The sequence below is a fragment of the Myripristis murdjan genome, chromosome 20 (assembly GCF_902150065.1).
Source record: "Myripristis murdjan chromosome 20, fMyrMur1.1, whole genome shotgun sequence".
Classification (NCBI taxonomy): Eukaryota; Metazoa; Chordata; class Actinopteri; order Holocentriformes; family Holocentridae; genus Myripristis; species Myripristis murdjan.
Window position 1 is genome coordinate 26,496,915 of NC_043999.1, and position 18,999 is coordinate 26,515,913.

Below are 18,999 nucleotides of genomic sequence, written 5' to 3' on the forward strand. Positions count from 1 at the left end.
TAGGCTACCAGTCATAGTCCGGTGATTACTGGATAACGGAAACCCAGTGTGGAATATTTATATATATGGAAGAAGAACTGTGTAGTTAACACGAGCAGCGCCAGACACCATGACCGGAAAAAAGACATCACCATACTGGATATGTTGTTTGACTGACAGGTGATCAGGTTGGGTTTCCATTACGCTGCCAAACGGTGCCAATCTTCTTTGATCTGACATCAGTTGTGTCGGGACAGTCGATATGGAGATACATTTATGTGCTGATTGAGATTATAGCATTGAATTGTGTTTTTTGTGGTTATTTATTGCATTGTTACTGTGCCTGACAATCTGTGAGGTTTTGGAGACGTGTGCGCACTGCCCGCCTGCCAGCCAAAATTCCACTGCGCCGGCCCCGCTGCGCCTTGCGCCGAAAGTAGACGTGGTTTCAGGAGGCGAGCTTTTGGCGCACCTCGGCGAAGCCTTTTGGCACGAAAATGTCACTGCGCCAGGTTGAATCTGTCGGCACCTCCCCCTGCTGCGCCGCCACTCCCATCTCGGCGAACCTCGGTCTGGGAAAATAAGAAACTGTGCGCCCCACGGGTTGCGCTGGTCGAAAATAGCTTTGCGCGGGGTGCGCCTCACTGCGCCACCCTGCGCTGCGCCGGGAAAATAGAGCCCTACATGCTTACAGAGTTTGTTTTTTTTTTTTAAAGTAACTTTTTCTTTCTTTTTGACCATATGTCCATACAAAAACAGTGGTAGTGGTTTTGGTTGCCAAAAATGCAACTTATGGAACATGCTCTCTAGAGTGAAATTTTTTGAAAACGCCATTTGTCTTTTGTATTATAAAAGTGAGAATGAAAGAGTTTGAGAAGACTCATGTCACCGGCACGTCTTTGCCTCCTTGCACATGCTCACAGCAGGATGCTGACCTCCCACAGGAGCCACTGTGATTATGCAGTTATTTTCAGTAACTTCACCTGTGACTCTTAGGAAGAGCTCAATCTCCTCCTCTGTCCATACAAACCACTCACCTTGTTTTTATCATTCCATTTCGCTTTCCCTACAGTGTTGGATGTGGTTAAGACGTGTTTAACTGTATTTGTGCTTGTAGCAAGTACAGCATTTAGTGGCTAACTCTAGGATGTCAACAAACCGCAGCAGGCACTCATCAGAGACTGACTGGTCATACATACTATATATTTACCATATTTCCCCAATTAATCGCCTGGGCGTTTAATACCCAAAATCAACTTGGACCTCAGGCGTTTAAAAGAACCAGGCGGCTATTCGCTGCAGGCCTTTATTTATTTTTGCACAGACCTGCACCAGGCCATTATCGTGATGACAGCTACTGTCCAACATATTTACAGTCAGTCGATTTAAGATTACGGTGCACCCTTTTTTTCTAACGTTAGCTAGCTCTCTTATTTTGACAGAAAACGGAAGTGTCGCACAGTTATTGTGCGGCTAACTGTTTACTTCTGCAAAAATAAGGTGAATAGCCTTATTTTGGGTTTACCTCAATATAATGCAAATAATCGCCCCGGCGGTTTTTCGGGTGGGCGTTTAATACGCAAAATGGGTGCAGACCCCAGGCGTTTAAAAGAACCAGGCGACTATTTGCTGCTGGGTGATTAATTGGTGAAATACGGTATATATTTTTGAACACAGTCTCATGTGGACAGAGTTTTTTTTTTTATGGATAAATAAATTTGTGTTTTCAAAAAAATACATACTTGCATGGACAGCTTCTGGGCAGCAGGAGAGGTCAAGTGAAATAATCATTCATTCATAGTCAAGAATTTTAGCTTAATGAGAGTGAAGGGTTTCCTTTTTGTGCAATAAGACAGGGTGAAAAAATAATTCACCATTGACCTCACATGCTGTCCATATTTATGTGAGAAAACCACAGATCAAGTCATTTTCAAGTTTAGTTGGGATGGTACTGTGAGTTAGTATCGGTGCTTACTGTAAACAAGTTCACATTATGTGGGATAAGCACAATGGCACTGTTTAATGGATTGTTCTGGTGCACATAAACATATTGTAGTCAGTGTTCACTCCGACAGCAGCCACAAAGGCAAAATCTGTCATTTATCTGCACCAAACATGTGTGAATCATAGATAGAAATGCTTTGAATTGGATTATACTCATGCACTTGATTTGCATTTCCATGTCCAGTTTATTGCATGAAGAAAAGAACCACAACTGAGTGTAGAAGCTCAAAGCAGCAGCACCAGGACAACAGAATAACTCAAACACTCCTCTCTATGGATTATTGAAATCAATAAAAGAAAGTAGGATCATACAAAATAAAAACACGCAATACAAAAATATTTGTAATTTGTTGTCTTTACAACAACAAACATCTAGTGGTTGTATACCTTAAATTTCTGAGAAACGCAAAGTGTTGTGAATTCAGTTCAGAACAGTTTCATTTTATTCACTTTTATTTACCAGATGAATGCTAAGGTGAGCGCTATTTTAAAGTGGAAAGCTCATATCTACCATCTCTCTTATGAAATGAATACAGCATGGTCTTTATAAACCTGGCCCGTCAGCTGAATCAATGTAGAAACTGCTACTGGCTACTCTTTTCTTGACCAATCAGAGAGAAGATCCACTACATTCGGACAGAGGGGACCCAGGGGGTGGAGAAGCTTTCCTGTGATGCAGATCTGGTTATGCTGTTAAGGTGAAGAAAGCAATGCATTATCTTTACATTATCTTGTAGAGTTTACTACACTATATGTGTTCTACATTCTGTGGCAAGCCAGGGGATTTGGCTAGAGTCACAATAAGAGGAGGATCCACAGACACTGTTGATGGGTTTTAAGGAGCCAGTGGAAACAGTAAATTTACACACAGCAATGGTCAGTCATAGAGGTGTGAATCTTCACTGGCTTCACAATTCAATTCGATTATGATGCACCTGTCGACAGTTCTATTGCATGATGCATCTCTCAATGTGACATCCATAATTATCTATATTACTGCACATGGCTACTTTTTTATTATTTAATGCAAAGAAAGTACTGTTACTACATCGATGCAGAAGCTTCCATGTCCACGTGGCAGTGCATCTAAGAATTAAGAAATTTCCATGGTTGAGATACTTGAATGCTTTACTCATCATATCATTCCCTCTGCTTACTGGTATTTCCTCGTTGGTGATGCCAGACTTAAGGTAGTTGGAAAAAAAAAACAAGTTATGTATTTACCTCCTGAAAGCTGATGTAATAATAGAAACAGCATTTTCTCATATTATTACCATCCTAAAGCTGAAGTGTCTTTTCTAGAATGAAGCTTGTAACTGCCGTTTTCCCCATATGATCTGAAAGCAGCACTCCTATGTGAATTGTAAATGTAGATTATGACAGGAATGACACGCCTCTGTTTCTTGTCCTCATAGTTTATTCGAAGAGGAAATTATGTCTTATGTCCCTGCTCATCCTGTCCACCCTGGCTTTGGCTTCTCTCCACGCTGTTCCCCTGCCTCCTCACCACAGAACTCACCTGGTAGGTCCTTTAGCAGTCACACATGGCAATGAGCTGTCCACTAGTAACACACACACACACACACACACACACACACACTTGTGCCTGACTGCCGCACTAACCAGTCAGTAAGCAATTAAAGCAAGCAGGCATGATTCAGAATATTTCAGAAGTACTGATCCATTCATACTCCTGGATTTGTTCCCAGTGTGGTCCTTTTTGTTATTTCAAGATTCAAGATTCAAGATTTTTATTCATCACATGCATGATGTACGGGTACAGAAGCAGTGAAATGCGATTGCAACAACTCCAGCACTGTGCAAGTAAAAAATAGTTAAGAATAAAATAGATAAAAATAAAATAAAAAATAAAATATAAAGTATATATAACACTCCTATATACAATATACAACCTATGTACAATATACAACAATATACAATAAGTCCAAATAAGTACAAAGTAAGTCTAAAGTGTTAAGCTCACAATAATTTATCAATTAAATCCTAATGGATGCTGAAGTTACTAATGCATGCTCTCGCACCCATCTGAAAATAATATTATAGAAAAAATTATGATTCAATTTTATGAATTTATTTTTTCCTTTGACATATTGTCTTTTGAATGTTTCCATGTTTCTCCCCCTTATTTAGCTCACTATGCTTGTTTTTATTGCTTTGTGGGAAGCACTGCTTTCCAGAAAGTGTTATGTGGTACAGTTTATTATTTGCCCAGTTTGTTGTGTGCCATACATGGCAAGGAAAACTGTCAGACAATATTTCTTTGTCCCTGATTAAATTAGGATAAATCTTCCACAATCATTGACTCAAGACTTTTGCTTTGGATCAGAAATTGGGTTACTGAGTGTTTACTGAAGTTGTATGCAGTAAAATACATCAGCTACGATCTGCGAGTCCTGTTGTAGATTCTTGATGTTGGCTGTTGCACGTAACGTTCATCTCCCCTCTGTTTATGGATTCTGATTCTGACAAACACACACACACACAAACACACACGCAAAAGCCCTTCGCCAGCAATCAATGTTGTTTGAATGAGTCCACTGTGCTATATCAGAGTGTACTAATGCTATCCTAATGAGCTCCACTAGATGTTAGGAAGGCCACAATGAGTCTGTGTGTGTGTGTGTGTGTGTGTGTGTGTGTGTGTGTGTGTGTGTGTGTGTGTGTGTGTGTGTGTGTGTGTGTGTGCGTGTTGGGGGTATGCATGTTGTTATTGATTGGAGGTTCTATAAAAGGAAAATGGGCCACAGCAGGGAAGCTTGGCTCTAAATTTGCTCCAGTCATTAAGTCTACTATTGTCTCTGTGGAAGAATAGACTGGTCTGAGACCACTGCTGCACATTTTACACTTCTATCATTCACTTTCACTGCAGACAGTCTCCATCATAAGTCAACTAATCTAATACCGAGTCTTAATATGTGTTCTTGTTTTGTTTTTTCAAGCAAATTCTACCTCATTCTATGGAATGAGATAATCTTGCAGTTTTTGGCAAAGGTTTATTTTAAAAAACAAGGCTCTATCTTGGAAAAGAAAATGCCTTATTTTAATGACATGCTCATTATTCACTGCACATTTTTCAAAAAAGGTCAAACTATATTGTTTGAAGGACTATACCAGTGATTTTGCATGTTTAGCATAATACCTACAAAATGAATATACTTCACGTTTCTGCTAATCTTTTCACAAAGTAAGCAGTCGTATTTTAATATTTTTTTCCTCCCTTTTATCCAACAGGTTTTTCATTCATTCCACTACAGTATAAAAATGAACCTTCAGAGACTTCAAACTTTCTTCACACCAGTTTTCCTCACTGTGATAAAGTCATCCACATTAGCTTTCCTAAAAGCAGCAGCACTCAAACTGGGCGGAGTGAAACGGTCCCTCAACCAGGGAAAACAGTCCTCAGGAAACAGTTGCTTTTACACAGCCAGTTATCAGTTCTGTGGTTGATGAATGGTTACGATTTTGATAACTGTAGACAAAAAAGATTGTAAGGTGGGTGTTTCAAGCAAAAACTCAAATTTGAAAATCAAAGGAAATTGTAGTAAATGGGCCAAACATTTAAAATAATTGAGGGGTCATTTAGAGGCAAGACAGTCTCATACAATATCTTTGGCTCTCCTAATTCTGACAGATCAGACATCTATGAGGAGCTGTTAAAAAGGACACCCTTTAGGACACCCTTACCTGTAAAAATCGCCAGGGCCTGATATAATCTCTCAAAAAGCAGAGGGTTAAAATAGGTTCAACAACCTGAACCATCACAAATGTTTTGACTGAGTTTAATTGGAGTTTTTTTGGTACTCGGCAGGCGCTTGACTCCGCTGTTAGAAATGAAAAAAGTGTATTTAAAAATTTCAGAGTGTTGGATAGCTGGTGAGAGTACACAGCCAAACAGTGGTAAATGAACCTAGACGACAAAAAGATTAAAAATATGATTTTTATGGTGCCTCTACTCTTCTCGGTTGTTTCTTCATGCAGTGGAAGAGGAAACAAAAGCCAGTCCTTGAAGTTCACAGGTTCTTAAAAGTCCCAGGTTATGGAAAGTTCCGGGTTACCCTTGGTAGTTGAAAAGGACCACAACTTTCTCTGCTGATTGGTCGCACCTTGCTCACATACCATCACCTAAAACTTTAATTTATTATTTTGGTTTTCAGCTGGGAGTTTTGTTTTGTCATGATGTCAAATTACTGTTTCGTAGTCGTTTCCACCCTGACGAGAATACAGTTCTGAGGGGAACGCAGAATACCTGCAATTTGTTGAAACTGTGGCATGATGTTACTTGTACAGCATAGTGCAATCAAACAACATTTGTGTGTGTGTGTGTGTGTGTGTGTGTGTGTGTAGGCTTACAGAGGGCCAGGGCTCCAGCTCCTTACCGCAGAGACTTTGAGGCCAAACTACGCAACTTCTACAGGAAACTTGAAGCCAAGGGCTACGGTCAGGGACCAGGCAAGATCAAGTAAGTCTGTGTGCTAATAGTCCTTACTTCTTTCATGTTGCATGTATTGTAATATTTGGAATATTTTACTAATATTTTTTTTTATATATTCTTGTCTTTCTCTCAGCATGTTCTGCAGGTGTTATTTTGTTCAGCATTATAATGCATGTTTTTTTTTTTTTTTCATAATGAGAATACTGTCTTTCTAGGGAAAATCTAGTTAATGTAGTAGTGAGGAAGGCAATATGACTATATGTCACTGTTGTCATTCAAAAATGCCAGCATTGCTAGTCAAGTTACCCATCTGTACAACTTCTGTTCCGACTTACGCGTACGGCGTGGAAACTGGAATTGTGTTTTTTTCCCCATATTTTCATTAACTGGTGAAATTTTAATTGTTGGTTGCTATATTTTCCTCCCTCTCATTTGCTCTGTTCTTATTTCTGTTCTGTCTCTCTTTGGTTATATTGTTACTATTTCTTCTTGCAGTAAATAGTAAAAGCACTGCTGAAAATTGCCTATGCAGCAGGAAAGGAATTTCATTCAAATGACACTAAATAACACGGAAGCTGACTTATTTTTTTCTTCTTTTTTTTTCTCTGCTGTTTAAACTGTTCATATTTCTATTTTTTATATATTCCTTGTTTATAGTGTATATATTGCTTGCTGCTATTTATCATCTGTTTATACTGTAAATTTGCACATTGCCCACATCTATGCATATCTATGCACAGTGGGTTTTTTGTTTTTTGCACATTGGGTACTTAGATCTTTAGATCTCTAGTGTCATCTTTTATTTTTTATTTTTTATTTATTTAATCTTGTACTCTGTGGATACTGCTGAAAACTGTGAATTTCCTTCGGTATGAATAAAGTATCTATCTATCTATCTATCTATCTATAATGGTATTAAGAATTAGCAGATATTCCTCTGTTTTCCCGCAGCGATTGCTTAAGTCACAACTCATCTGATCTCAGAAGTTTGCACATCCTTCCATGGCTTCATCCTCAGACACTCTGACACTTGCTCTGTGTCAGCCCGGTTATTTCCAGTGCACTGGTGTGCACTCACGTGCTGTACCAACTGTCCTGCTTGTTGCAGGTTGCTGATCAGGAGAGAGCATCTGCTGGAGGGAACCTTTAACCAGGTGATGGCGTACTCCCGCAAAGAGCTGCAGAGGAACAAACTCTACGTCACCTTTCTGGGGGAGGAGGGGTACAACACTAACACACACACACACACACACGCACGCACATACACACACATATTTGTTTGTTGAATCCCAGGGGTCTGTGAACAGACTGTTATTTTCAAAGGTTTTATTTTACCATCTGAACAAAGTCACTTAATTTCTTTGCATTTGTAATATTTGGGGCATGTTTTTTTATATAATTGTCTGGTCTTTTTCCCTTTGTCATTACTTTATTGGGTGATTTTTTGTTGGGGGGGGGTGATATTTTTATTTATTTATTTATTTTCAGTTAGAGGTTTTTGGTAATTCTGTGGCAATTACCCACCCGACACTAACAGAGACACATGTAAATGCACACAAGCTTACCAAACTAAATGATCCAGATGTGTAAAAATGTGTGTGTTCTGTCTCCAGGTTAGATTACAGCGGGCCGTCCAGGGAGTTTTTCTTCCTCTTGTCTCAGGAGTTGTTTAATCCATACTACGGCCTGTTTGAATACTCAGCCAACGACACCTACACCGTTCAGATCAGCCCCATGTCGGCATTTGTTGAGAACCATCTGGAATGGTGAGAAATCAATCACACACACACAGACACAGACACAAACACACACATTGAGTAAATCCATATTTTCTGCACCACAGCACATTTGGATGATGTTACATGAGTCAGTTAATAAGTCTGAAATTGTACTTCTGCCGATGTCATTTTTCATGGTGTGTTTGTGTGTGCGTGCATGTGTGTATGCGTGTGTGTGTGTGTGTATGTCCAGGTTCCGTTTCAGTGGTCGTATCCTGGGCTTGGCACTGATCCACCAGTACCTGCTGGACGCTTTCTTCACCAGACCTTTCTACAAGGCCCTGCTTCGACTGTCAGTACACACACTCTCTCTCTCTCTCTCACACACACACACACACACACACACACACATATTTCTGTTATTTCAGTGTAGAGGTTACAGATTTTTTAAGGAACAGCATATAGTTCAGATGAATGTTCCATAATACTGCCTTTGTGTATTTGTGTATTAAGTTGTGAGAACATATGTTTGTTGATGTGTGTGTGTGTGTGTGTGTGTGTGCGTGTGTGTGTGCCACAAATGGAATGCCACGGATTTATGGCATGTACCTCCCTGTTTCTCCTTGGTTTTTGTTTTTGTCAACACTAAGACTGCCCTCTAAAGCCAGACCAATGAAACCGTTTCAGGTGGGTTTGCAGGGATAATCCACCCATTTAAAGAAAAAACAAAACAAAAAGGATATTAAACAGGCTGCCCCACCACCCCCCACCCATTTCTGATTTTTAAAAAAAGACGGTATCAGCCCAGTATATTGGTGAAGCAATGTCTGTGTGTAACCCTGCAGTAGTTAGGGTGTGTACATTTGAGGCTCCGTGTGTGACGCCTGTGTGTTCCCTCAGGCCGACAGACCTATCTGATCTGGAGTATCTAGATGAAGAGTTCCACCAGTCCCTGCAGTGGATGAAGGACAACGACATCACTGACATCCTGGACCTCACCTTCACTGTCAATGAGGAGGTCTTTGGACAGGTTTGGTCCATTTATTCATTCATTCCCTGATGGGAATTGATAAATGGCACTTCAAAGGGACACTGAGCATGTATTTCAAACATGGGCATAGGCTTATATTTGTTTATTTGATCTGAAAAAATTATTTATCTATATAAATAACCAGGATTTATCTATATAAATAACCAGGATTTGAAAACTATTTAATATTGAAGTATTAAAACTAAATTAGTAATAATAGTGCATAAAGAAAAGTTATCATTAGTTCAGGAAAGGAAAGGAAAGTTATCATTAGTTCATCAGTTATCGTTACGCATTAATAATAACATGTCATTATATCATTTCCTAAACATATACTACTTGCTCCCTGCGACTTCCTGTGTTGGTAGGTGACGGAGCGGGAGCTAAAGTCAGGCGGCTCCAACCTCCAGGTGACTGAGAAGAACAAGAAGGATTATATAGAAAGAATGGCCAAGTGGAGGGTGGAGAGAGGAGTGGTGCAACAGACCGAGGCACTGGTCAGAGGTTTCTATGAGGTAATGCTGTTCATTTTTCACATACTGAATACTGTGTCACAGAGGAGAAAATCATGAGAATGGGATGCCATCCTGTTGCTACAGCTTGGAAGCATTCACATGTTTCAGTTGTTGGACATCCAAAAAGTACATGAGTTACAACTCATTTTTCATGAGTAGACTTGATGGTGTTACTGTGAAAATGTCTTGTCTTGGATTGCCAACAATGGATTTGTTTATACTGCTTGGGTCAACGCACTTCCACAGCAGATGACATCAGCTGGAATCAATTGGAGCTTGCAAAAAAAAAAATTATTTATTCTCGTTATATTTACCACTAGGAGGTTGACATGAATGGTTTTCTAATTGACAGGTAGAATTTACAGTGAATCAGACATGATATGAATGAAGCATCAGCTTTTAGCTGGTTAATACTACTAGAAAATAGTGTACACCTCAATTCTGTTAAATAAAGTAAATTTAATTTAGGAACTCAGGGTTCCAGGCCTGACTTCTGCAGATAATACAAACACACACACCTGAAGGCATCTGAAAAATTCCATTGTGGTGTTCTTTACCTCTATCCCAGCCAAACCACTCTCTCACTCTGTGTGTGTGTGTGTGTGTGTGTGTGTGTGTGTGTGTGTGTCAGGTGGTAGACTCCAGGCTGGTATCGGTGTTTGATGCCAGGGAGCTGGAGCTGGTGATCGCTGGTACTGCAGAGATTGACCTCAATGACTGGAGGAGCAACACTGAATACAGAGGAGGTGAGGGTCAAGATGGAGGAGGAGTTCAGGAGAGGGAGGACATGTGTGATCAGGACTTTTGTCGGTGGTGGAATATGGAATATTAGTAACAGCAATAGTAATATTACTAATAGTAACTAGAAAGCACTCAGTAGAGTGCATAGCTCCACCATCCCTCCATCCAGTTGTCACGATCTGCCAGTTCCACATGATGGATATTCACAAAATGTCATCACGCTCACCACCAAACCCTCCTTTGGCCAATCAGTGTGAAAAATGAATCAGTTCTTCCTTTCCACAAAGTTCCACAGTGTTGATAAATCCATTCCAAAGTGGCACGTGGGTTTATGTGAAGCCACCCCCACTTTGGCCAATCAGTGTGAACACTTGATCAGTTCTTCCTTGCCGTATTCCGACAAACTGACATGCAAATGCTTTAATAACCTTCTGACATATCCTGCAAACAAAGAAACAAACAAACAAACAAACAAAAAAACAGACAAGCAAATACAACAGTTGGAGAGAGGCAGGAAAATCAGAGTGGTTGGCAAGCATGGGATGTATATTTGACCATCTATAGTGTGTTTTCTGGTGAAATCTGCTTGTAGCATTAGGAGAAGAAAAAACTAGACACCAAAACTGGCGTTTCAGAGTGCAAGCTGTCCATGGTGTGCCCACTCTGAACAGCCCAGTCGGTTAACATGGGCGCTGACTGGCTGCACTTTGTGCCCCTCCTGTGTCCAGTCTGAAGCAAGAATCAATGGACAGTTTTAGCGTACCGTGATGGTCCTCTGTTTCAGTCTTTCTAGCCTGGCAGCAATAATATTCTGGGTGAAAATTTTTGTTTTGAATTTATTAGAGACGAGAAGTGTCACATTTAATGATACTAAATACTGACACAAATTATTAACCGTTGATAGCTTCAGTAAAAGTATATTGCTATAGTTATTAGACAACAGAATCCTGTCTTTGTAGAGCCCTGCTACAACAAATGATCCCTTTCCCATGGTGATCTCCATATTAACTCCCAAATCCCCCCGTTCTCTAGGTTATCATGATGGCCACATAGTGATGCGGTGGTTCTGGGCCACTGTGGAGCGATTCAACAACGAGCAGCGCCTCCGCCTGCTGCAGTTTGTCACCGGGACATCCAGTGTGCCCTATGAAGGCTTCGCCTCACTACGGGGATCCAACGGCCTAAGACGCTTCTGTATCGAGAAGTGGGGGAAAGTCACGTCACTACCCAGGTATATAGCCCACTGTAAGCCCATGTCTACATTGGTCCAGGTTATTTACATTAAAAAATTTGATATTATTTCACTTCCCCTAGCTGTTCTGTAGGACAGTAGTGGTGCTATGCTCCTTTCATCGTTAGTGCTGGATACTGGCTGGATGCTCCAAATCCTAACTTTCTGTCATTTAGCTAGTTTTCCCCTGGGCTATTCCCCGGGCTATTCCTAAAAATAACTATCTTTATCCATTCAAAGAAAGTTTAATATCACATTACAAGTGTTGCTCTCTGAAACTAACATGCACATATGACTACCAAGTGCACATGAATAAAGCCATTCCTATGTTCCCAGAGTCCTATGTGGGTTAGTGTTATAGTTTGGTCTTAGGAACAATATACTTGATATCCCACATCTGCCCCATCTCCAATTTCAGTAGTATGAGTTGTTTGCAAGGTGAAGTTTTGAGAGAAAAGGCACCGGCTCACATCCATAACTCATCTGCCACAACCCTAAAGAGCAACATGCCTCAACTTGTTAACGGTTCCCAGTTAACGTGAAAACATGTGGCAGCCCTTAATGCCTGGTATTGGATGGCAGGAGCTCTCAGGAGCTGGGTTGAACAAAAATATGGCATTAACCATTCAGGAATTAAACCAGTTTTATACATTATCACCCCATTTTCAGAGCCTCAAAAGTAATTGGACTCTTGACTAAAAAGTATTTTCATGCCCAGGTGTGGCTCAAAAAGCCCAAAAAAAAAAAAAAAAGATCAAACAGATAGCAACAGCTTGTATTAAACTTGAGATCAGGGTCAATATGAGTCCGTGTGGCACTCCTGATGTCCGGCATGTATTTTGTTTCTAAAATGTATATAGCACGTTGGTTATTTTTGTTGAGAATGTTTTATTTTAATCCTATTCCGAATTGGTTAAGGTTTGGGTTTAGATTGATTTGGGCTCAGTTTAAAGTTAGAGTTAGAGTTTGTGTTAATGTGACTTAACAGAATATTGAGGGCCGGGAACACAGGACCCTGGGAACATTGGACCCTTATAATTTTTTGTTTTTGTTTTTGTTTTGAAAACATTCAATATTTTTATCCCATTTTGGGTTATAAAATTATGCTACATATCACACAACTCAGACTTTATTTACCAATCTGAATGGATTAAGGCATTATTTTTCAGTAGCCGGGGGGAAGTCCACCTCAATGGCAGGAGGCTAACAGTTAGCATTTGGGACATCCAGCCAGTATCCAGCATTCAGTAACAATGAGAGGAAGATAGCACCACTACTGTGCTACAGAACAGCTAGAGGGGAAGTGATCTAATACAGTATCCTTCAACATGGATGAACTGTCCCTTTAAGGTCAATGGTTGACATACTGGAAGCTTGATGGAAAACTCACTTTAGTAAAGTCAGACCTGCAAACGTGTCGCCTTTCGGCTACAATCGGCGTTTTTTTTGGTCAGTTGAGTCATTCACGTGATTTGCGTAGTTTCGAGTTTGTTGAGGGTGGTGGGGGGGCAAAAGGCTGCGTTTGATATGCATGAAGGCTAGAATTGCGAAACATTATTGGATGATTCTGATAATTGACATTTCTCTGGGCCAATTGGAATCTCAGCTCTGGTGGCGGTGTGATGACGTTTGCTTGAAGCACGCAGCGCCAGCTGAGCTCAAAGGGCAGGGCTTTTTTTGGAAGACGCCTGGCTTCCAAGTCCAATGGAAAGTTTTAACATTAGTTTGAAGGAAACATAAAAGACATTTCCTTGAATTGTAAATATAATTATTTTAAAATATTAAATGTGTACTCTGTATTCTCTTAAAGCCTCAAGGATGTTTTGACATTGATTTTTGATAAAGTATCCTGATTTTTGATAAGTGTTCTTCTTACTGTACAGTATCCCCTTGTGTTCTTACTGTACAATCTGTAACCAAGTGTGCTTGTTGTATTGGAATTTTTAAATTCAACTTATTTTGATAGGTCTGAAAGTCATACCAGTGCTCTAATGAAAGACACTAAAGTGTACTTAAGCATTGTCACTGAAGTGACAATAATGACGGTCAAGCACACCCTCAAGTGTAATAAAGCGATTATACAACTGTTACCAACAAAATAAAATGTATAATCAAAATGTATTCATACTGTGAGCATATCACTCTCAAAATATCAAAGTTTTTTGCTAGTATTCTCTCCGTTTCAGTGGAAATACATGAGATCTGACGTTAACTAGTCCTTGTTAGCCAGACAACTTGGGCTTATCGTGTTTTCTAGACATCGTGATTTCCCAAAACTGAATAAATACCACACATAGCAACACAAAACTGCTCTGCTAGCTCAATCGTGTTGTAACTAGAATATCCGCTGGAAAATTTTTTTTTTTTTTTTTCATGGACTGATAGTTACACTTCTGCCGACTTCTCAGTCATTTTTAATCTAGCAGGTGTGACAGTGACTCACCAGCACAACTGATCTTTATCTACAACCAACTTATATGAACAGTTATATTTAAACATAGGCTACTGCTTTCCAGTGTCGGCACCACAACAAACATCTGTCTTTTCATAAACTCACCGGCAGATGTTTTATTTCAGCTGGGGGGGTGTCACTCCAATTTAACGTCAGCTCTTCACTCGTCCCTCTCGCGTATCTCGGCTTTTTCTCTTCTGTCTTGCCCTTCTCGTTCAGCCATTTAGCCAAACTTAGGTCACCAAATAAATCAAAATTGACAAAACGGTCCATTATGCCGGCGAACAAAGTTGACAGCAGCTTTTGATGCGGGTTTCGGTGAAACGTTTCGTGTTGCCATGGAAACCACACAGACCCAGGCAATAAGATATAGGCGGAGTAATATTTTCAGTAATGAGTTTTTTTTTTTTTCATTTGAGCATGGCTATGGGGAATGTTATACTTGTTGCCAAACTATGGGATATACTATGTTCCTATCGTATACTATAGATATTCCTATACTATGGACATACTATATACTCCCAGAAATTCTAGTGTCAAAACGCTCAGAAATGCGTAAGCAACTGCATCTATTCATTACGGAAACAGTATTTTTACTGGCACATAATTCAGCTGAGGCAGCACCTTTTCAACAAAAACTGGAATAATGTGAACACACTAGGGGTGGGTAAAAATATCGATTCATCAATGCATTGCAATATCTTTTTTCACAATTCAATATCGATTCACAAAAGCCTCTGAATCGATTCAACTCCAAAACCAGTACGGGGCGCGGTGAGCAACACCTCCGTGTGATTCACGTTGTACGGACGGAAGCCGCACTGTACACAACAACAACATGAAAGCAAGTAGCTGTAGCGTTAAGTCGGCACCTGTGACTTTAAAATCTGACGTTTGGGCTCACTTTGCATTTAAAAGTAACCCCAGAACACAGGTGACAGACGAGAGTCAAGTCGTAAACTGTGCTAGGCAGTATTAACATATAATAATACATGCAATAATACCACGAACCTGCGCAACCACCTTAGCCGACACCATGCCGATGTTATGCAGCAACCTGTGGCTAAACCAAAACAGATGCAACTCCACACATCCTTTAAGCATTATTACACGAGAGGGTGAGCTTGATGCTAACTGCGCATCACTGAAGTGACAATAATGACGGTCAAGCACATCCTCTCATGTAGTAATGCGATTATACAACTATTACCAACAAAATTAAATGTATAATCAAAATGTGTGTGCATTACTGTGAGCATTTCGCTCTCAAAATATAGATGTTTTTTGCCGGTATTCTCTCCGTTTCTGCGGAAATACATGAGATCTGACGTTAACTAGTCCTTGTCAGCCAGCCAACTTGGGTTTATCATGTTTTCTAGACATCGTGATTTCGCCATAAAAAACATCTATCTTTTAATAAACTCACCGGCAGATGTTTTATTTCAGCTGAGGGTGTGTCACTCCAAGTTAACGTCAGCAGCAAAAATTATCTGTGCATTTCGACTTATTACAGAATCGATATCAAAGTGTTTAAATCAATATCGAATCGAATCGAAATCGAATCGAATTGTTACCCAAAGAATCGAAATCGAATCGAATCGTGAGGTTCTTAACAATACTCAGCCCTAGAACACACCCCAGTGTCTTCTTAGACACCCATTGTGCAGCCATACCCACATATAACCCACAAGAGCTGTCTTCAAACTTTGCCTTTGTAATTTGGCCATCTGTCCTAGAGAGTAATAATCCATGTTAATTTATGTCAGTTACTTAGACACTTCTTTCATCTCACAGTCTGCAAAATATGTGTTTTTTCACACTCACAAGCAGTATTCTCCTACTCATCTACACCATGCCATTGCAGTTATGTAATTATGAACTATGTGTCCAAGTGTGGGACAGTGACATTGGGAAAGTGGATACTGCATTGACTGAATCAACACTAATCAGTGCAATATCAACAAACAGTTGCTTGTTAACTTTTCCCATGGGAGACAGAGCAGCTTTTCATTAGCAAAAGACTATTCATTTTCTTTATTCCTGAGTGAAAGACAAAACCATGTAGGCTCAAAACACTACTGTCATGAATTAGAATTTCCCCCCAGATTGATCATTGTGCACTTTTAAAACTGCACTGTAGGGTTTGAAAGTATTTCATACAAGGTCACTGAAATTGGTCAATCCGTATATCACTCAAACTATACGTAAACTTTCAGTTAAGAAGCATAACAGTCATGAAAATTAGAGTCACTGGATTTAGAAATGGCAGCAGCAATATGTGATACAGATAATTCTCATACCACAAAATGTCATGTATACTCCATCTCTGCATGCAGAGCAATGGTTGTGCACTAAAGAGTCATTTCAGTTCCTGCACGTGGCACTTTGGCGCCACATGAGGTGAAGCCTTTGGAAGCTTGACATATCATTAAGACTGTTGCTTCCACTCCAATCTGACAAGGCGCTAACCTGTTCAAATGACAAATGTCAGAAACATTCCAGGAGGCTGTTTTTGCCTTTGGAGCATATCCTTACTGCATGCTGTGAGTCACTTTGATAGGTAGCAACAAGACAAGAGAATAATTGTTCGAATTTTTGCTGTTTTACCATTTTAACAGTGGGATTGAAAGGAACTGATGAGACAATGAGTATCACCTGATTTTATATCTGTCCTGTTGCTCTCTATCAGTGCCAGTATCAACACCAACTGCAGAGTTGTATGTTATCAGCTGTTCAAATCAGTTCAGTTCAATGTCAGTGATCCTTATGTATAATTCAGTATATATTGCCAAAGCTTTGGTAGTAAACAATAAGAATAACTTTATTAACGATGATAAAGGAGTTTAGTAAGATGAAAAACAACACAAATAATGGTAGCACTTGTTATTAACAGTAACAATTTATGAGAAATAAAGAGCAGATTCATGTAAATATGCAGAAAAGTGTATCAGAGAATGTCTCAAAAAAGTTCTTTAATTAGCATCTTTATTATTACAGCAGAGTAGATTTAGAAATATTAATTGCAGAGCAGAACAGAAGTAGCATTCAATTGGATATGTGCCTTGTTATTTACTTATCAGTGCTCGTAGCTTCAATTGCTTTGGCATTGCCTACTAATTTCACAACAACCCGGCAGAGCAGCTACTCTGGCACTTTCCCTGCTCTGCAGTCAAAGTATGTCTGATGTTTTACAAGGTGTGTTCCTCTAACCTTACAGCCGCATAGGGTATTAATCTGGCAAACAGCATGATATCTTCTTTAAAATCCAAGCTAGCTCAGCAGAAGCAGAGAGCAGGACTGGGGTTTCACCGCAGAGTAGGCAGGGTGCCAGAGTTTGACTTTGTGAACAATCAAAGTTTCAGCATCAGCAATATACTGGAGCTAAATAAGGGCTGGTGTGGAAATGATGATGTGTGTGCATAAAAGCTAATCCCAAAAAGCAACAAGGCAGGCAATCACTGCTCTTATCAGTTGGATAGGATGTTTACAATACTTCAAAAAATTGAAAAGACAGATGTGTAGGAGATGTGGATATATACTGCTCTCATGGCATAGTTTCTAAAATTTTGCTTCTCTCTCTCTCCTCTTTATCTCTCTCTCTGTGTGTCTCTCTTTCAGGGCTCATACTTGTTTTAATCGTCTAGATCTCCCTCCGTATCCATCTTACACCATGCTCTATGAGAAACTGCTAATTGCTGTGGAGGAAACCAGCACTTTCGGCTTGGAGTGAGACAGATCACCAATCCAAACTACACTGTTTTTTTTTATGGAATGCTGGCTGGGCCAAAAAGAAAAAAAAATCAAGATGATCCAAGTGAATCAGCAGCAGCGAATCATGTCAGAAATGTTTAACCCAATTCAGTGGATCGTGTTGACTTATTGAACAAAGTTTTTGGTCATGTGAATATATGTAAGTCACTGTAATGGTACTGTGTGTTTGAAGCTCTAAGAGTGTGGGCTTTACTTAGCATTGACGATCTTTATGACAGTACCCAGCACTTAAGGTACCACAACGGGACAACTGTTATTTTTCTATTAACCATTAAGACTGAAGAATCCTGAAAAACTACAATGTCTTTTTTATATTTATATATATGGCATACCCAAAGAATGGGTATGAAAAAGGGAAGATCATTTAAAGTTGCATGTACTGATACACATCATCCATCCAGTAATAGTAATAACAGTAGATAAAGATCAAATAAAGATAAAACCAAATGCAAAAAGTAAAGAAATGTAAGGAAAACAAGAATTTAGCAGTTATGCAAGAATTTAAAAGCTACCAATGAAAAGGAGGTCATAAAACAGTTACTAATGTATCTTTATAGAAATGCAAATCTATAAAAGTGAGTTTGTGGCAGCGGTTCAAAAGATGATGCAAATTTAGCCAAGCTCCTCAGGTCAATGCAAAGTCCAGGAGGCATGATGGCAAAGTACTGACAGGGACTTTCCACCTATTCCTAAGAAAACACAATGTGAGCAAGCAAAATAAGGGTGGCACAAAACAACAAGAAAGAGCCAGTAGTTTCAATGAAGATGTTCACACTTGCAGCAGGTGTCAGTACAATTTGTGACCAGGGGCACAGGTGTACCACACCGCCAAAGTACTGCTGTTGGCTGGAAACCGCATTGAACTTCTGTGTTTTTCCTGCTGGGGAGAGTAGAGATGGACGAAGAGAGGTTTAACTTGAAAGTAAAGAAATGCCAGTTTCCTGTTGATGTTTCCATTACAAGTTAAAGGAACTGAACAAAAAAAGGCATGGGTGGAGATTACAATTTCCTTAAATTCAAGTAAGTAACATTACCCATCAAAATAAGTAAACTCGCTCTCCACAAGATGACTGGTTACCGTTTTTGTGACTTTGTGATGCTGTTG

General features: G+C 39.7%; 1 protein-coding gene across 1 annotated transcript in view; it reads left to right on the forward strand.

Annotated features, from left to right (window-relative positions):
- The window catches only part of hecw1a (HECT, C2 and WW domain containing E3 ubiquitin protein ligase 1a), a 115,693-nt gene extending 96,896 nt beyond the window's left edge, over positions 1 to 18,797 (forward strand). Inside the window, exons 20-30 of the mRNA XM_030079257.1 lie at positions 2,598 to 2,681; positions 3,399 to 3,505; positions 6,349 to 6,463; positions 7,545 to 7,658; positions 8,050 to 8,202; positions 8,408 to 8,506; positions 9,055 to 9,184; positions 9,553 to 9,699; positions 10,331 to 10,445; positions 11,473 to 11,671; positions 17,742 to 18,797. Coding sequence (XP_029935117.1) covers positions 2,598 to 2,681; positions 3,399 to 3,505; positions 6,349 to 6,463; positions 7,545 to 7,658; positions 8,050 to 8,202; positions 8,408 to 8,506; positions 9,055 to 9,184; positions 9,553 to 9,699; positions 10,331 to 10,445; positions 11,473 to 11,671; positions 17,742 to 17,853 — 1,375 coding nt within the window. The 3' untranslated portion in view covers positions 17,854 to 18,797. The remainder of the gene's footprint in view (positions 1 to 2,597; positions 2,682 to 3,398; positions 3,506 to 6,348; positions 6,464 to 7,544; positions 7,659 to 8,049; positions 8,203 to 8,407; positions 8,507 to 9,054; positions 9,185 to 9,552; positions 9,700 to 10,330; positions 10,446 to 11,472; positions 11,672 to 17,741) is intronic.
- The last annotated feature ends 202 nt before the right edge of the window (positions 18,798 to 18,999 follow it).